This window comes from Oculina patagonica, chromosome 13 (genome assembly GCF_052425735.1).
Source record: "Oculina patagonica isolate OP01 chromosome 13, crgOcupat, whole genome shotgun sequence".
Taxonomy (NCBI): Eukaryota; Metazoa; Cnidaria; class Anthozoa; order Scleractinia; family Oculinidae; genus Oculina; species Oculina patagonica.
In genome coordinates, this window is record NC_135770.1 from 18,790,579 (window position 1) to 18,809,908 (window position 19,330).

Here is a 19,330-nt window from a genome sequence, read left to right on the forward strand (position 1 = left end):
ATGTGGTTCAAGAATCGCACACTAACGAAGCTATTAAATCTCTTGAAGCGACTCTTAATGCAAGACTGGAGAAAATTGAGAAAAAGTTTGAACAGTTCATGGGGGCAATGAACAAGACTTCGCCTGATGGGAATTCCGCTGGTAAAGTCTATTTGATGCTATTTTATTCTGTCTTATAATTATTATTCACGACTTCGCTTAATTTTGTTCCATTTTTTTCTTGGGCAGGTCAGTCATTTGCTTCGTGTAGGGACATTTACGAAAATCACAAGTAAGTTGCACAACTATTGCACGAGTATGCACATGGCCAACAAATTTCATTCGATCGCTCTTTTATGCAAAAAATTGTACTCTTACTTTTCCATTAGGGCTCCAAATATCTTTTTAAAACTTGAGCAAAAATTGTAGGTTTTCCACAAACGCAGGAACGTAACAAGAGTGTTTACTGAGAAAATGTTATTCGCAGTGCAACAAAACATGTTTAGTTAAAACAGGTTTCACGGCAAAATAAAATCAGCAATAGAAAACTGAAAGGCTAAATTTTAGGGCTGAAGTAAGCCGGCTCTAATTGTGCTTTCGTTGTGCTGAATTTAATGTCGAGAAACATCAGTAAGCAACTTCTATGAAAAAAAAAACATTTCAAACCGTATTTAACTAAACGCATTTTAGATTTCGTGTAAATAAGGTATTAATTTAAACTGAAATCGAAAAGCAAGTAACAGAAATTAAAACTGGAACTTGCGGAATTCAACAAAAGGGGAAAAGGTAGAACCATGTTTCGTAGCATTATCCTGGTAGCTTTGAAGAAAGTCTGTTAACTGATGAATCATGCTTAATTAACAAAATACCCTTGTGACCTTTGGTATTATCCCATAGACAACCCGATAGCTTTCTGAAAGTTTCAATTTACTTATTTCTGTAATTAATGCGCCAACAAATTAAGTCCAACAACATCCCCCAACCAGCTAGCCTGAATTTCAGACATCCCTCTGTGCTCGCCTCCTCGCCAGAAGGGACGTCTGAACACATCTGGGCCTAATGCCGTCCGGTGACGTCACTACCCGAAAACCGGGTAGTGATTTTGATTGGTTGATTTAAAAATTATTTGCATAATTATGTGAAATTATTACTGAATTTTACCGCGCGAGGATTATAATTTGAAAACGTTTGGAAAGAGTTCGAAAGAGTTCACCTTCCCAGAAATGAATTTATTAGCCATTTACCTTGAGTTTATTACTTTATTAGTTTACCTTCGGATGAAGAATAGTAATGGAAATCGGTAGGTTTTAAGTTGGCGGCATTCGTCGCTTCGACATGCAGTGTTTTGCCAAATTTATACGTATTCTTGTTTTGTCAACAATGCCGCTCGACGCTTATGTCCTGCAGCCTCGATGAGCCAGTGATTTCTGAACTCAGTGCCCACGGTCAAGTAGGATATTTTTGTATTGAATTCCATTTCTTGATGCCTCTGTAACCGTCTAAATTGATTCATTTAAGTACTCACGAGTGTGTTGAATTTGTCCGCTGCGTAACATATTATATTTTGATCGCTAGATAAAAGCAAATCAGTTCAGATTAAATCGGTTCCGTAAAAGAATATAGCCTTCAGTCGATTAAAATCTCATTCATTTGTCTCAAGTTTCCAATAGTTTACTTTTAAAACAATTTCATACCCTGTAATCCTTTTTTGAAGCGATTTTTCTTTCACAATTTCATGGCCTCGACAGAAACTTTTCCGCATGAATTAAAACCAAAGTGTAGTGACGTCACCGGACGGCATTAGGCCCAGATGTGTTCAGACGTCCCTTCTGGCGAGGAGGCGAGCACAGAGGGATGTCTGAAATTCAGGCTACCAACCAGCCACATTTGTGTAAATTCTTGTCCACTTGCAATTGATTCGTTCATGAAATTTTTAAAATAGTTGTTTATTCGATGGTCTATAGTAGAAACTTATGTCTTTTTTTATAACAGGTCACAGGGAAACAAAGCCTATCTACTCCAAATAGCCTCTAAAAAGGTTCCTGTGTACTGTCACATGACAAGCTCTGGCCTTGGAGCCTGTGGAGGTGGCGGATGGACGCTGGTCATGAAAATTGATGGCACTAAGGTATCACGTCTGCACACTGGTGTTGGACCTAAAAAATAAGAGTGACATGTTAGATAAATAACATTGGCAAAAACTTTAGTTGTTTTTAACAAGGATCAGAAACTGAAGTAAACGTAATTATTTTGCTAAAAGGTTAACTGAGAGGTCTCATAGAAATTACACCACAAAGCTAATAAACATGTGTTACCAAGCAAAATTTGTCTTACCAAACAAAGCGCATATCCCTCTTGCGTTATGCTAACCTGGAAAAACATGATGCATTGGCGGTTTATTATTGAGAATTTTTTACTACTTCTACAGACATTTGTTCTTGTTTCCAAGTATTTTCAAAGCATTTGTTTTGAAAGAAAAAGTTGATTGAAGGCGCACATAATTTGACATTGTATAGTTTGGTCCAAGCAGTCGTCACTTTGACATGAAACATTACGCAGACCCAGACGAAAAATACCGTGAGGCATCTTCGTATTGTCTTTATCACGCGCGCTAGTTTGTTTGAACTGTTTTTATTTTTTTTTTGTTTATCAGCCAACGTTTCATTATGATTCCAAACTCTGGAGCAACAAAATCGACTTCAACCTTCCAGGAGGGAAGACTGGTTTTGACACACAAGAAACCAAGTTACCAACCTACTGGAATACACACTTCTCCAAGATATGTCTCGGTATGAGACTCGGCCATCAGCTAAAGTTCACTGTCATCAGCAAGCACGCCAACTCACTTTACTCGCTGATTGCAGACGGAGCATACCGCGCCACCTCACTGGGTCGTAACACGTGGAAGTCACTTCTTGGCTCGCAGGCTTCCTTACAACCCAACTGCAATAAGGAAGGGTTTAACGCGCACACTCCTGGAAAATCGCTTAAAAGGGCAAGAATAGGTATCCTTGGTAACGAACAAAACGATTGCAACAGCAACGATTCCAGAATCGGGTTTGGTACTGGAGGAAATCCTGATGACAACACGTGTGGAAATGTGGCACGCGCCGGGGGAGATAATGGAGACAAGAACATCAAAGCCATGGGATACATCTTTATTCAGTGACATTCACAACCTAATTTGCTGGTCGTTGTTAAGTGACAAAGAACTGTCCCTTTTTATAGGTTAGGTTTCCTTAAAAATCATAGCTCCAATAAAACAGATTGCAATACTAGTAACGCATTTTCTCGAAGCTATGAAGAAGCATGTAGTACAATTGATGCAAAACAAATAAAACTGGTGATGGGACAGAGTGACTCAGTGTTGTTTTAAAGCAACTTTGCGCAAGTAATATTTCTCAAGTAACCGTACAAAAAACACTAAGTTAGGGTTTTCCTTTTCGCGCGCAAAAAAATTGGGTTGTGCACCAGATTGTAATAACCGGCAGATATATCAAGAAAATAATTACCAACTTAGATGAGCGACCCCAGAGTTATATAAAGTATATGGAAATCCGAAATCCTTTAGAATCCCATTTATATCTCAAATTATAAGTACCCAGAGCCAGGCTCTGCCGGCTAAGAGGGACAAGCGGCTCTTGCGGCTCTGGGGCACATTTCGTTCCCAGTGCTCCTCGGCTTAAAATGGCTGTCAAGTTCAGTGCAACGTTAAGCGTTAAGCAGATAAAACACAAAAAAAATTAGACTGAGGTGCCACACTATGGTTGAGACATTTGGTTTAAACTGTGCGTGTGCATTAGGCTGAAGAATGCAAAGGATATATACGATATGAAAGGTGAGAGCTAGAGCCTACCAGATAGATACGTCTAGATAAATACTTCTGAATCTGCAACATATAAGCTTAATGTTTTTTTAGGCCCGCTTTAAACGTCATATTTTACATGAGCCAAATCTAATAATTTTTTTGAGTTGACTCAAATTAAAAAGTTCGGAATTTGATTTAACTGTAGTTGTTAGCGCGAGTTTCAGACGCCGCTTTAAATGGCTGACAAAGTAATGCGTTTGCGTCGTTTACGTCTTTTGAACACCATTCACACAAACAGGAGACGGCAACCTAAAATGTAGTTGGCAGTGCATTTATACCTCCTAGCAAGAAGAAGATGCCTGTATGTTTGTTTGTTTGTTTGTTATGAATGAATGATATAGGTTCTTATACAGCGCATTTACAAAGCTCAATGCGTTTCACGTCCGTCCATGTGTATGATCTCACCCCACCACCAATATACATGTGATAGACAGACCACAACACCGTGAACTTCGTGCCCTACTCTTTACGATTAGTGTGTGGGTTCTTTAACGTCCCCTGCTGACCATGACACTGATGATGCAGGAGACGGGGCCTAAGGGTTTATCGTCCTAATTCGAGGAGACTAGAACGTCAAACCATTTGCAGACGTCATTAAAAAGGCAGCACGTTCTCCTCAGTTATTTTAAGACCCTGAGTGTTGGTCCGCTCTGGGAGTCGAACCCGAGACCTCCCGCACGACTGCCCGGCGCTCTACCAACTGAGCTAACCGGTCGGCGGTTTTGTTGTGCTTTTGCTATCACAAAGAAATGCCATAACACGTCACCCTCGTCTAACTTTCCCTTTCAAAAATATCATAGGAAATCTAGAGTACAGTCAACTTTAATGATGACATGGAAATCGTTGCGTGACCTCAGTTCTAAACTGATCAATTTCAAACACTTTGTAACAAATGAGACACTAATTAACTATCTGGTAAACGTCATTACACGACTAGAGTGAAAACAAGGGAAACTCTGGTTAAAACTAATGGAAATTTTGGGTTCGGGTTTTGGGTCGACCGTAATTTTATCAACATTTTGTATTGTGTGCAAATCGCCGTGTAGCTTCATTAAAATTCAAAAGTGAATCATCTTTCCACATTTTGCTTTTCGAGTGTGACAGTTCAGTTGAAACGGTGAATAGGGAATGAGGAACAACTGGCTAAAATGTGATCGATTTCTTAAGATACAGAGTGCAAAGTAAAACTTTGTACGGCAAATTATCAAAGCGATGAAAAAATCCTTCACCCCTGCCGGCATTTGCGCGCGTCTTTCGTTAGTTATAGAGTTAGTGAACAAACGGGTAGAAAATTTCCTTGTAAATATTGACACAGGGCATTGGAGGTTCTATAGTGACTTGGAATCAGTGTCGCAAGAAATCAGTCATAGCGAGCACTTGTCCTGGCCACTTACTAAAAGTGGGCCAAACTAGTCGATAAAGTGTGCTCTTTATCTAATTCTTTATTTTTTCAGTTATCTTCAGTAGTCTTTTGCTAATTTTTTTTCATTTGTATTACCTCCAAGATTTTCGACTTTATGCTAAAATCCCAGGGGGGGTACTCCGGCTTGTTAATGACGGGGATGATCGAAGGATATTCTTGGGTTTGAAATTTTCGATTCCAGAATTTTTTGGGTTGGAAAATTTGGTAAGTATTTTTTTGGTTGACTTGATTTAGATAGAGGATTTTTTTGGGTATTAAAAACGAACTAAAGTGCCTTGGCGCGGCCTTGGCGTATTTATGGTATGATGTATAAACAAAACAAGCGTTCTTTGTGTTATGTTTTTGCTCCTCCTGGCAATTTAGGGGTAATTTGACAAGGGATTTTTTAGGGGTTATTTTTGGGCCAGAGATTTTTTTGGGTAATGTCGGAAGACTTAGGGATTTTTTTGGGTCCTGAGTTTTGCCTCCATTCGATCATCCCCGTCATTTACAAGCCGGAGTACCCCCCCTGGGGCTAAAATAAACATTGTGAACTGAGCTCTAAAAATACAAAGCGTGTATACGAGGGATGTAGAGTCAAAAAGGAGGACTCGATTTGGATCAGTCCTAAATGGGTTATGTTGTCATGGACAAATGGTTGTCAGAACGGTGGCATTAGTGGATAGAATTCTTGTACTGGAAGCACAGCACTCTGAGACAAATGAAGAATGTCATTGGGGCCACATCGGTCATTACCATATTATCAAAGAGTCGTCTTGAATAAACAGATATTCTAGTTTGAATGTTTCATCTGCAGAAGATTAATATAAGACTGTGGAGCGTTGTCGTTTTTGATTCAAAATTGACTTTAGTTGCACCTAACTGACAGACTGAACATTACCCAGATATATTCAAACATCTGGTATAAGAGAAAAAAAAATATTTCGATTAAATAGCACTCAATCGCTCGTATAGGTATTAAAATTCGCAGACTCTATTTACCCGCGCGCGTGGTCATTGTTCCCGTCGCACGTTGAACGGGCTCCTGCATTCGAAAAAATAGAGACTTTCTGTGATATAAAATAAAATGCAAAACTAGGAAAATGGGCTACAAACGTGGAAATTTGAAGGAGATAAGCAAGTCAGCTTACAAATATTCGACAAATACGGAAAATACGCATATACGCTTTGTTTAAACAATGTTGAGTATATATATCTGCCGATTGCGAAAGCTGCTACACCTTGAAGACCTATTTTCTTCGGCGATGTTAGAGTATGAAATATAGAGATATTTAGAAAATATCTTCAAGACAAAGTTTTATGCATGTTAAGATCTGAATTTTAGAAAAGTATTGATCAGCAAATTAGTTTTTGTCCTCTAATTAAGAGAGAATGAGCAACGAGGCCGTGAAGAGTGATTGGCAGTAGTTATTGGCAGGAGAAAAATTCGTGTTCTTTTTTTCTGCGCCGTCTTGTAAACAAAGACACCGACCTGAGGCACGGGAAGTCATAACGACTTAGTGATAAGCTTGTGAAGACATCACTCAGCAAAATGCACTCTACTGTGGTTTTCCTTCTTCTACTGTCCGTCTTGATCGCGATTGGAAGCATAGGTGTTGGCGGGAATACTTCATCCTCATTAAACAAGATTCCAGCCAAGCTGGACGACAGAACAATCATCTGTAATGTGGTCCAAGATTCTCACTCTAACGAAGCCATTAAATCTCTTGAAGCGACTCTGGTAGCAGCACTGGAGAAAAAGTTCGAACAGCTCATGGCGGCAATGAACAAGACTTCTCCTGGAAATTCCGCTGGTAAAGTATCTCTGATGCTATTTCATTCGTATCACACTCATATATTCTTGACATCACTTGATTCGGTGCATTTTTTTATCAGGTCAGTCATTTGCTTCATGTAAGGACATTTACGAAAATCACAAGTAAGTTCTACAACTTTTGCAACATTAGGCATAGCGAACAAAACTACCTTATTCTCGCTCTTTTAGGCAGCAAAATTGTACTCTTACGCTTTCAATATGGCTCCAACTTTCTTTTTAAAACCTGAGCAAAAATCCGGTTTTTCGAGAACTAAAAATGTTTAGTTAAACTAAGGTTCAATACTGAAATTGAAAACCAGGAACAGAATTTATCGGCAGTCTTGTGGAATTCACAACGGGGTTACAAAACAAAGCTCACCTCGTTTGGTATAATTATCGTCTGTAAAATTTTTCTGTAAGCCTGTAAAATTTTGAATAATGCTTAACAAAACATCCTTTATGAAAGACAAGGCGTTAGCTTTCGGAAGGTTTCAATTGAATTATTTAGAAATTAATTTACCGTGTTAACAACATCACACATTTATTATTATTATTATTATTATGATTTACAGCGAATAGAAAACTTGTATTTTAAGCGACTCATCGTACCAACCACATCCGTGTAGACTAATGTCCATTTTCTTCTTTCAAGATATTTGCCAGCTGCCTTTAGAACAAACTAATGTATATATTTTTTATCAGGTCGCAAAGAAACAAAGCTTACTTACTCCATATAGCCTCTAAAAAGGTTCCTGTGTACTGTCACATGACAAGCTCTGGCCTTGGAGCATGTGGAGGTGGTGGATGGACGCTGGTCATGAAAATTGACGGCACTAAGGTAATAAACAGTCCAAAAGTAATAAACGGTCTTCCTAATCGAAATTCTCATACAAATCCTTGCCGAACAATGCGGATTTCCCTCTAGCGTTATGCTGACTTGGCAAAACATGGTCATTAATTTTAAGTTGGAAAATAATAACTGAGAATTTTTGACTACTTCTACAGAGACTTGTACTTAATTTTAAGTATTTCCAAATAATTCTTTGGAAGAAAAAGGGATTGACGTTTTACAGTTTGGACTAACCAAACATCACATTGCCATAAACCATTACCAAAACCCACTGCAGCTCCAAAATACCATACAAGAAATCAAAATTATGTTTTTCTATGAGTTTTTTTCCTTGTTTTAATTGATAACTGTTAATCAGCCAACTGGTTTCCTTTTCATTCTGTTTTAATTAGTCAACCTTTCATTACGATTCCAAACTCTGGAGCAACAAGATCAACTTCAACCTTCCAGGAGGAAAGACTGGCTTTGACACACAAGAGACCAAGCTACCGACCTACTGGAACACACACTTCTCCAAGATATGTCTCGGTATGAGACTCGGCCATCAGATCAAGTTCATTGTCATCAACAAGCACGCCAACTCACTTCACTCACTGATTGCCGACGGAAACTACCGCGCCACCTCTCTGGGTCGTAACACGTGGAAGACACTCCTTGGCTCGCAGGCTTCATTACAACGCAACTGCAATAAGGAAGGCTTCAATGCAGTTGGTAACGACTACCCACATGCCAGAGCAAGAATCGGCATCCTGGGCAACAACGAAAATGACTGCGCTTCCTGTGATTCCAGAATTGGTTTTGGTACAGGGGGAAAACATGACAATACCAACACTTGTGGAAACGAAGCAATCGCCTCACCAGATAATGGGAACAAGCACATGAAAGCCATGGGATACATCTTGGTTCAGTGACATTCGCAAGTTTCTTCAAAGGACAATTACATAAGAGAGAATTGTCACCTTTTAATTGCAAAACTAAAAAGCTTTTTTCTGGAGCTGTAAAGAAACATGTAGTTCAGTTGATGTGAAACAAATAAAACTGTTGATGGGACACAGTGACTGTTTTTCTAAGCGCGAGCGAGATATAGATTTGCGTGCAAATTAACCATGGGATCGTAATAGGCAGTTGACATATTCACAAACAGTCATAGTCGGAGCTACTGTGGAATACTGTTCCATAAATTCAGTTCTGATTTTTTTAAATTTAGAATCGAATCTGCCGTCTTGTTATAATCTAATCAATCAAATTGATGGGACCTGAGGAGAAGAGGACTTTACCTGAGACGGAGAAATCATAGTCTCATAACTTGGAAAGTAATTAATTTCTGTTTTGGTCAGCGGTGTTTTCATAAGGCTGGTAGGTACTTCATATATGGTAATTATAATGTACCCAAATGTGGTGTTTATAATGTACTTGAGATACTCTGCTTACTCGAGATTCTTTGCTTACTCGAGATACTTTGTTTACTTGTGGGTAGGTACTTCATATATGGTAATTATAATGTACCCAAATGTGGTGTTTATAATGTACTTGAGATACTCTGCTTACTCGAGATTCTTTGCTTACTCGAGATACTTTGTTTACTTGAGATGCTTGGGTTACTTGGGGTGCTTGGGTTACTTGAGGTGCTTGGGTTACTTGAGGTGCTTGGGTTACTTGAGGTGCTTGGGTTACTTGAGGTGCTTGGGTTACTTGAGGTGCTTGGCTGTCTTGAGGTGCTTGGCTGACTTTAGGTGCTTGGGTTACTTGAGGTGCTTGGCTGTCTTGAGGTGCTTGGCTGACTTTAGGTGCTTGGGTTACTTGAGGTGCTTGGGTTACTTGAGGTGCTCGACGTACTCGAGGTGCTTGGCTGACTTCAGGTGCTTGGGTTACTTGAGATGCTTGGGTTACTTGAGGTGCTTGGCTTACTTGAGGTGCTTGGCTGTCTTGAGGTGCTTGGCTGACTTTAGGTGCTTGGGTTACTTGAGGTGCTTGGGTTACTTGAGGTGCTCGACGTACTCGAGGTGCTTGGCTGACTTCAGGTGCTTGGGTTACTTGAGGTGCTTGGCTGACTTGTTGTGCTTGGGTTACTTGAGGTGCTTGGCTGACTTGTGGTGCTTGGGTTACTTGAGGTGCTTGGGTTACTTGAGGTGCTTGGCTGTCTTGAGGTGCTTGGGTTACTTGAGGTGCTTGACGTACTCGAGGTGCTTGGCTGACTTGAGGTGCTTGGGTTACTTGAGGTGCTTGACGTACTCGAGGTGCTTGGCTGACTTCAGGTGCTTGGGTTACTTGAGGTGCTTGGCTTACTTGTGGTGCTTGAGTTGCTTGAGGTGCTTGGGTTACTTGAGGTGCTTGGCTGTCTTGAGGTGCTTTGGTTACTTGAGGTGCTTGGGTTACTTGAGGTGCTTGGCTGACTTGTGGTGCTTGGGTTACTTGAGGTGCTTGGGTTACTTGAGGTGCTTGGCTGTCTTGAGGTGCTTGGGTTACTTGAGGTGCTTGGGTTACTTGAGGTGCTTGACGTACTCGAGGTGCTTGGCTGACTTCAGGTGCTTGGGTTACTTGAGGTGCTTGGCTTACTTGTGGTGCTTGAGTTACTTGAGGTGCTTGGGTTACTTGAGGTGCTTGGCTGTCTTGAGGTGCTTTGGTTACTTGAGGTGCTTGGGTTACTTGAGGTGCTTGGCTTTCTTGAGGTGCTTGACTTTCTTGAGATGCTTGGGTTACTTGAGGTGCTTGGGTTACTTGAGGTGCTTGGCTGTCTTGAGGTGTTTGGGTTACTTGAGGTGCTTGGGTTACTTGAGGTGCTTGGGTTACTTGAGGTGCTTGGGTTACTTGAGGTGCTTGGGTTACTTGAGGTGCTTGGCTGTCTTGAGGTGCTTGGGTTACTTGAGGTGCTTGGGTTACTTGAGGTGCTTGGCTTTCTTGAGGTGCTTGACTTTCTTGAGATGCTTGGGTTACTTGAGGTGCTTGGGTTACTTGAGGTGCTTGGCTGTCTTGAGGTGTTTGGGTTACTTGAGGTGCTTGGGTTACTTGAGGTGCTTGGGTTACTTGAGGTGCTTGGGTTACTTGAGGTGCTTGGGTTACTTGAGGTGCTTGGTTTACTTGAGGTTCTTGGGTTACTTGAGGTGCTTGGCTGACTTGAGGTGCTTGGGTTACTTGAGGTGCTTGGGTTACTTGAGGTGCTTGGCTGACTTTAGGTGCTTGGGTTACTTGAGGTGCTTGGGTTACTTGAGGTGCTTGACGTACTCGAGGTGCTTGGCTGACTTCAGGTGCTTGGGTTACTTGAGGTGCTTGGCTGACTTGTGGTGCTTGGGTTACTTGAGGTGCTTGGCTGACTTGTGGTGCTTTGGGTTACTTGAGGTGCTTGGCTGACTTGTGGTGCTTGGGTTACTTGAGGTGCTTGGCTGACTTGTGGTGCTTTGGGTTACTTGAGGTGCTTGGCTGACTTGTGGTGCTTGGGTTACTTGAGGTGCTTGGGTTACTTGAGGTGCTTGGCTTTCTTGAGGTGCTTGACTTACTTGAGATGCTTGGGTTACTTGAGGTGCTTGGCTTACTTGAGGTGCTTGGTTTACTTGAGGTGCTTGGCTGACTTGAGGTGCTTGGGTTACTTCAGGTGTTTGGCTGACTCGATAAAGCACGCGCGTGACGTACGCAGCGTGCTTTATGGAACTATAATGAGTTCGAATTGACCAATCACAGCGCGCGCATTTCCTCGACCATTTAAAAAGATAAATCAACAATATTATAAAATGGTATATTTCTTATTTTTTTTTAATACAAAATTAATTGTCACTTTGATAGTAACATTCAAATTTTTGGCTTTTCGATTAATGTATTCAGCTTTACAGAAACTTGTGACTCTCTTTTTCTGCTTACTGTATAATTGCTTTCTTTGCAAATTTTCGAGTTAACAAGTTGTTTCAGAACAAACCAGTTATATTTTCTAGCGATCGCGGCACTGTGGTTTCTCCTAGAAGCGACAATACGCTGTATAATTAACACGTCTCGTACGTGGTCCATGGTCACCGGAAGAATGTCTTGGGAGGCCGAGAACTCAGCGCTCCTTCTCTCGCGCTTTCTTTTCTGTTGGATGTTATTATTTTTTCAATCACGCCTTCTCATTATCCTTTCATTGGGGTTCCCACATTTTACGCATTTGCATTGAAATCCACACTTTTGCTTAACACGTCAACAGGGGCACTTGGATTTCCTAATACCATCCTTGCACGCTACGAACTCTGGCAATTCTTTTGATTTGTTTTGCCCACATTTGCAAGACACGTTTGAAACATGTTCAGGGATACTTGTTTCAAAAACAGTAGAAATGTCCAGTTCAGCTGAACAGTTCTTGCACCCTTTACATCTGCAATCTGTTACGTTGTACATGAATGGCCTGCAACATTTCATGGACCACGGGTTTGTCCCTTGCTGTCCTTGACGCATGATGCCTTTTCCCCGTGGGGCGTTTTTTTTCCACAGGAACACGATTTACAGTTTGATTTTGGGTTAAGCCTTTGATAAGAAGGGTTTTGTATATTAATATATTAAACATCAAGGCCTGCAAGTTCTTTTTTTGTATAATTTGTTTAGTCTTTAGTCCGTTCTATTTATTTAAAAAAATTAACCAGGTTTCTCCCAATTCGTGGTGGACAAATCACGTGGTCAAACTGACTTACAGTCGTGGTTTTTCTGAACTGCTTCACAAGATCATTTACATATTTTGCCGTGTGAGAATCAACCTGGATACTGTTGAGGGGTCTGTTGATGCTTGGAATGTGGAATAAAACTAAAGCCAGTGGTAGAAAAAGAAGAAAAGAAAAAGTGTCTCCATTCTCCTAAGTATGCCTCTTCGTTTGCACGCACTTTTCATGACGTTAACTTCTGATATACTGTGGCACGCCAATAATGAAAAGTGGGCGGGAGGGATGATGTCTGCGTCAAATCAGTAATTGTTTATGTATTTCTTTGCCGATTATATGAAAATATATTGAGCGATTACCGCGCATAAAAGCTACACCATCAACTACTGGTTTATTAGAAAAAAATCATGTTCAGTCTAGTTGGTCATTTATATTGTTGTTATGCCGTTTTCGCTTTAAATGTTGAAGGATCAAGCCTAAAACACAATTAGGCTTTTCGTCTGATTAGCCCATACGTATAAGCCATTGTGTTCGCAGGACACATGTCTGCGACAAGGAAGCGGAAGTTAAGTAATTCTCACTACTCACGTGCCATGCATTAAACCTGAACACCCAGACACAAAGAAAATATTCTTAGCTACTTTCGTAACATCACCAAGAGACAGTTGGTGTCTTTTAATGTAACGGTTGGCGCGCATCTGTCTTTGGGTGTTGTTTTTTCCAACTTACAGATTCCTCAAAATCGGATGAACAAGATCAAACCATGTATATCGTAGATAAACGATGCACCTGCGGAAAAAATGCCAAAGACCCTTCAAAAACTTCGTGCTCAGATTCTAAATGTCCATGTAACAGCAAAATGCAGTCTTGCACCAGAAAATGTCGTTGCTACAACTGCATGAATCAACACAATGAAAAGATGACTCCACAGAAGCGTTACATTAATTTCCAGCGGCCTAAACGGGGTTGCACGTGTGGCAGTGCATCGAAACAAAAAATTCCTAACTTAATATCATGCAGAGACGGGAAAAGGAAGACCAAGTGTCCATGCCTGGCGGGAGGCTTTGGATGTACTGACAACTGCAGGTGCTACAACTGTGGAAACATTTTTCAGGTTGGTGGTATTTCTACTGCTATACCTAACCAAGAAAGGAAACGCCGAAACCGTGAAACTGTATCGCCATACAAAAGGAGGAAAGGAGCGGACTTTATGGAACTACAAGGAGCTGTGATTAAGTCAGGACCTTGGAGAGTTTTGGAGACGTTGTGTCTGCTGGTTTGCCGAGAGGTGCTTCTTTCCAGCCACTTGCCTGTAAATTCTGCAACTCTGGCGCAACTTTACAACTTTGTGGCAGAATCACATAGGATGAGAGAGATGTCAATAGGTATCGCCACAAAAAGTACGGCACAAATAGCTGCCAAGTTTGCTCGTCTTAGTGAACAACATCAGCGGTGAAAAGCTCAAACCCCCTGCCAATTATTAATGTCATGGCGTGTATTATTTTCCATTTGCAAGACATTCGGCTTGGGTTCTTTCCAATGTAAAGCCTTATTATTTTCTTATCTTCAAAAATTTGGTTCAAGAGCTCTAACGACTCTAACGTTTACGACATGTAGTAAAACCGGGAACACCGAAACACACTTTTCCGAATGGGCGAAGCGTTATTATTTAATTTACGCTCGTGTCATAGAATAATTTGTTCACCACACTTCCAAGAAGTTTTTATTTTTCTATTTTTTGTATTTTTATTTCGTGGTGCACCAGCAAACTAGCTTTTTTGCTAAGCGTGCTGACCACGTTAAGAAAGATTGTATTTTCTTTTTTGTATTGTATTATCCCATCCTACTTCATCATGTTCACTTTTACTTCTGTGCAAGAAAACCTTTATTACATGCAGGTCACTTGACGCTGGCTATTTACGCAATATGTTTTAAAAATGTTATTTCAGTTGCTGGCCGAGGAACAAAAACAATCGGAAAATATAAACCCAGCGACAAGCACTTACCCTACAAGACGCCCATCGTATTTAACAATTATTCCACGACCGCGCGATAGATATGGGATGGTAGATAGCCACCGAGGCGCGTAGCGCAGAGTTGGCTATAACGATCTCATATCCAACAAGCGCGAATGGAATAATTGTTTTATTAAAAACACCGAAGAGAATTGCAATATTTAAGCTCCCCAGCTGTTTTCGTTGACGCGTATCGGCTACGAAATCGTGGATCTCTGTGGTCAATGGCATATGAGCTAATATACCATTTAACAATAGAGTGTTTCTGTCGAGGAACTATCGGCTGTTAGCATAACCACACTGACCTACTATTGGTAATCGCGCAATCTGATTGGCTTAACAGGTGCATACTATCGATCCGTAGAAGGCTCTCGGAGCGCGCGCTTAGTCTTCGCTGATTTTATCAATCAAAACCTTCAATAAATCAACTCTAGCTATATTTTGTGTTTAATAGATCGGTCAGTGGGTTATGCTAACACAATTAGACGGCTCGCTCTCGGTTTCTACCGGCTTTAGAAACCTCGAGCTCGCCGTCTAATTGTTAAATAGTTGCCCGCGGAAATTTGATGTTCTTGAAACAAATAGCTTCGAGGGCTAATATGCTAGTTTCAAGAACATCAACTTTCAAAGGGGCAACTATCAGACCGATAGTTCCGATACAGAAACACTCTATTGTCTTTACTGTTCACCACTAAATTTTCTTCCGCGCGCACATACAAAAACGAGCATCGTGAATTATTTTTACTTTTCAGGATAAAATACTCAATGAAAAGCCGAAATTTAACAAACGAAACAAAACCTTGCTTGTTGTTGTTGTTGTTTATTAAGAGGAGCATTTCTTTGCTAAAGTGTCCTGATTACTAAGAGGGTTTTTTAGAAAGCTTTAGGATTATAGAAAGCAGTATCCATTCAGATGAGCGACAGCCTGGCTGCAGTATTCTGCTATTTGTGCGTCCGCCGACACGATTACGTTATTGTTGAGTGAAAAGGTCCGGGGTTGCGGAATGATACAGTATATTGTCCGCTTTAAATAATTTTCACTGTCTTTATTTGTATTTATTTACACGAAAAAACGCGTAATAAACTAGTAAGCCTTTCACCTGTATTCCCCTCATTTTCGGTTTTCAGAATATTACCGAAGGCTGAACTTGGCACAAATGCATCTCATATTGATTCCACTGTTTTCAATATATACTGCAGCCCGATTGACAAATTTCAACAAGTTCTGAGAATTCGGAAGGGTAGGGCTAAGCAAAACGCTTAAAATTTAATTCTAGTATACAAAAGTCACATTTTTGAACTTATCAACATCTGCATGTTGTGGCAACTCAATGCAAGCATTGATGGGAAATGTCGCTTGTATAACCTTGCTCTTCTATGCACCCATTATCATACCCCTGTGCACCTTGACGCGAAACTGAGTAGGCTGCTGAGCTCACTCACACCCTTTAGACAACAACCTATGATACGTAACAGTGGTAATGGCGTTCCCAGCCTATAGGCTAGAACTCTAGGGCATACAAACGTTTCAGCAATCGTATTTTCTTCCGTTCTGGAGCTTTTTTCAAGGTAGAATGAAAAGCAATATTTACTGGTATCTCTACCCTTTCGCGATAATTTCAAGGCGCATTGCGCAAGTGAAAACTCTGGGTTCATGCAAGCATATACATACATACATAGACTCTATTTTCTCTCAAATTTTAGAGTAGCTTATAATGTACTGAATATAAGTAGCTAATATCTTCGATAAATTAAAAAAAATACACTAAAATACGTTACAAAAATTGAAGAAACTAGAATCTACAGATAAATAGCGGAAAAAGAACCAATAAATAAGCAAAATATGTCTAAACAAAAGTCATTCCCTGAATGTTGCTTTTGAACTCTGTAAAGTCACTTGTTCTAATACAGTTAAGTACCGCATTCCATTGTTTAGCTGAGAAATATGAAAAAGAACTAAGGCCAAAACTCGTTGTCCTTGGCTTACAAAGAGACAAAATGTTATTGCCACGTAGATCGCAACAGGAAGACCGAAGTGAAAACATATTTTTCATGTAAGCTGGAGAATGGGGGGAAACCGGCTTTTGTATTATAACATCAGGAAATTTTGAATGCGTTCATTGGCTAATGTTAGGTGGATGCGAGTCAGGTGGATGAGACTTTCTTGAGAAGACTGCTTGTATGGGGACAAGTAATCCACAAGTATGAATCCAAGGAATCTTTTATTTAGTGCTTCAAGCTTGTCCGCATCGGGCGCGCAACAAAAATGCCAGACAGAGGAGCAATAGTAGAAATGCGGTAAAATGCACGCCTTGTAAAGCTTGAGTGGGGTGCCCCTAGGTATAAGTTGTCAAAAAGGCAGCTTAACATGTAATTGATGTACAATGATATGTGACGTTAAAGAAAAGCTCGTTTATATATATGACTGGATTTTTGGAAACGTGGTCTCCGGCTGAAGCAAAGCTTTTTCGCCTGACTTGCCTTGATTGACTGATAAAGCCTGTGATTTTCCTGGTAGAGTGCCAGGCAGGGCTGTGTGTTGTTGACCCGCTTTTCAAAAATCCAGTCATATATAAATAAGTGAAAAAAAGTGCATTGCTTTGTTGTGAAATCTTAGACATTTATAGTCCAGTCCCTGGACTTTCCATTCCGAGCGCCCTTTATAGGGGTTGAACCCAGGCGCGCAAAGAGACAGTAAAGGAAAATTTGCATGCGCAAGGGAGAGTTCAGGGACTGGAATAAGACTTTATGTGCTGCCAAAGCTATTAAAATCTCAATATAGTAAAAAAAAGAAGGCCTTTTCAAGAGTTTGTATCTAAAATAAAGTTCCCCATGGAAGCAAACACTCTGCTGTATCCTCGAAATTACGTCTACAACTGTTTGGTCAGTTTCAAGAGAAAAAGAACCTACCGAGGCAAAAAAAAAAAGGCTACGGGCCTATCGTTGCGCTTTTGAAGGAAATATTAAAATCATTTTGTAGAGTGAGTTATATAGACAATTTTGAAATGAAACCTGCAGGTACTAAACTTTAAAGCTTTAAAGCTCAAAAGCTTATTTGATAGAGTATGAACAAAATCAAAATCTGTCGTCTGTCGGTTTTAAAAATATGGAGCACCTCAAGTACATAAAGGACCTCAAATAAGCCAAGCACCTCAAGTAACCCAAGCACCTCAAGTCAGTCAAGCACCTTGAGTAAGTCAAGCACCTCAAGTAACCCAAGCACCTCAAGTAACCCAAGCACCTCAAGTATCCCAAGCACCTCAAGTAACCCAAGCATCTCAAGTAAGTCAAGCACCGCAAGTAAGCCAAGCACCTCAAGTAACCCAAGCACCTGAAGTCAGCCAAGCACCGCGAGTACGTCAAGCACCTCAAGTAACCCAAGCACCTCAAGTAACCCAAGCAGCTCAAGTCAGCCAAGCACCTCAAGTAACCCAAGCACCTGAAGTCAGCCAAGCACCTCGAGTACGTCGAGCACCTCAAGTAACCCAAGCACCTCAAGTAACCCAAGCACCTCAAGTAACCCAAGCACCTCAAGTAACCCAAGTACCTGAAGTCAGCCAAGCACCTCAAGTAACCCAAGCACCTGAAGTCAGCCAAGCACCTCGAGTACGTCGAGCACCTCAAGTAACCAAAGCACCTCAAGTAACCCAAGCACCTCCAGTAACCCAAGCAGCTCAAGTCAGCCAAGCACCTCAAGTAACCCAAGCACCTGAAGTCAGCCAAGCACCTCGAGTACGTCGAGCACCTCAAGTAACCCAAGCACCTCAAGTAAGCCAGCACCTCAAGTAAGCCAAGCACCTCAAGTAACCCAAGCACCTCAAGTAACCCAAGCACCTGAAGTCAGCCAAGCACCTCAAGTAACCCAAGCACCTGAAGTCAGCCAAGCACCTCGAGTACGTCGAGCACCTCAAGTAACCCAAGCACCTCAAGTACCCCAAGCACCTAAAGTCAGACAAGCACCTCAAGACAGCCAAGCACCTCAAGTAACCCAAGCACCTAAAGTCAGCCAAGCACCTCAAGACAGCCAAGCACCTCAAGTAACCCAAGCTTCTCAAGTAACCCAAGCACCTAAAGTCAGCCAAGCACCTCAAGACAGCCAAGCACCTCAAGTAACCCAAGCACCTAAAGTCAGCCAAGCACCTCAAGACAGCCAAGCACCTCAAGTAACCCAAGCACCTCAAGAAACCCAAGCACCTCAAGAAACCTAAGCACCTCAAGTAACCCAAGCACCTCAAGTCAGCCAAGCACCTCGAGTAAGTCAAGCACCTCAAGTAACCCAAGCACCTAAAGTCAGCCAAGCACCTCAAGACAGCCAAGCACCTCAAGTAACCCAAGCACCTCAAGAAACCCAAGCACCTCAAGTCAGCCAAGCACCTCAAGTAACACAAGCACCTGAAGTCATCCAAGCACCTCGAGTAAGTCAAGAACCTCAAGTAACCCAAGCACCTAAAGTCAGCCAAGCACCTCAAGTAACCCAAGCACCTAAAGTCAGCCAAGCACCTCAAGACAGCCAAGCACCTCAAGTAACCCAAGCACCTAAAGTCAGCCAAGCACCTCAAGTAACCCAAGCACCTAAAGTCAGCCAAGCACCTCAAGACAGCCAAGCACCTCAAGTAACCCAAGCACCTAAAGTCAGCCAAGCACCTCAAGTAACCCAAGCACCTAAAGTCAGCCAAGCACCTCAAGACAGCCAAGCACCTCAAGTAACCCAAGCACCTAAAGTCAGCCAAGCACCTCAAGTAACCCAAGCACCTAAAGTCAGCCAAGCACCTCAAGTAACCCAA

At 41.3% G+C, this 19,330-nt stretch overlaps 2 protein-coding genes across 2 annotated transcripts; both read left to right on the forward strand.

The window, feature by feature from the left end:
* The first annotated feature begins 6 nt into the window (after nucleotides 1–6).
* Nucleotides 7–3,329, forward strand: LOC144634805 (putative skeletal organic matrix protein 5). Its single transcript, XM_078493839.1, has 4 exons — nucleotides 7–141; nucleotides 229–271; nucleotides 1,972–2,107; nucleotides 2,633–3,329. The coding sequence occupies exons 1-4, from the start codon at nucleotides 99–101 to the stop codon at nucleotides 3,146–3,148; spliced, it is 738 nt and encodes a 245-aa protein (XP_078349965.1). The 5' UTR covers nucleotides 7–98; the 3' UTR covers nucleotides 3,149–3,329.
* Nucleotides 3,330–5,789: 2,460 nt separating this feature from the next.
* Nucleotides 5,790–8,950, forward strand: LOC144634649 (putative skeletal organic matrix protein 5). The gene is made up of 4 exons (XM_078493669.1): nucleotides 5,790–7,063; nucleotides 7,146–7,188; nucleotides 7,768–7,903; nucleotides 8,308–8,950. Exons 1-4 carry the CDS (start codon nucleotides 6,802–6,804, stop codon nucleotides 8,824–8,826), a joined length of 960 nt encoding a protein of 319 aa, XP_078349795.1. The 5' UTR covers nucleotides 5,790–6,801; the 3' UTR covers nucleotides 8,827–8,950.
* Nucleotides 8,951–19,330: the final 10,380 nt, after the last annotated feature.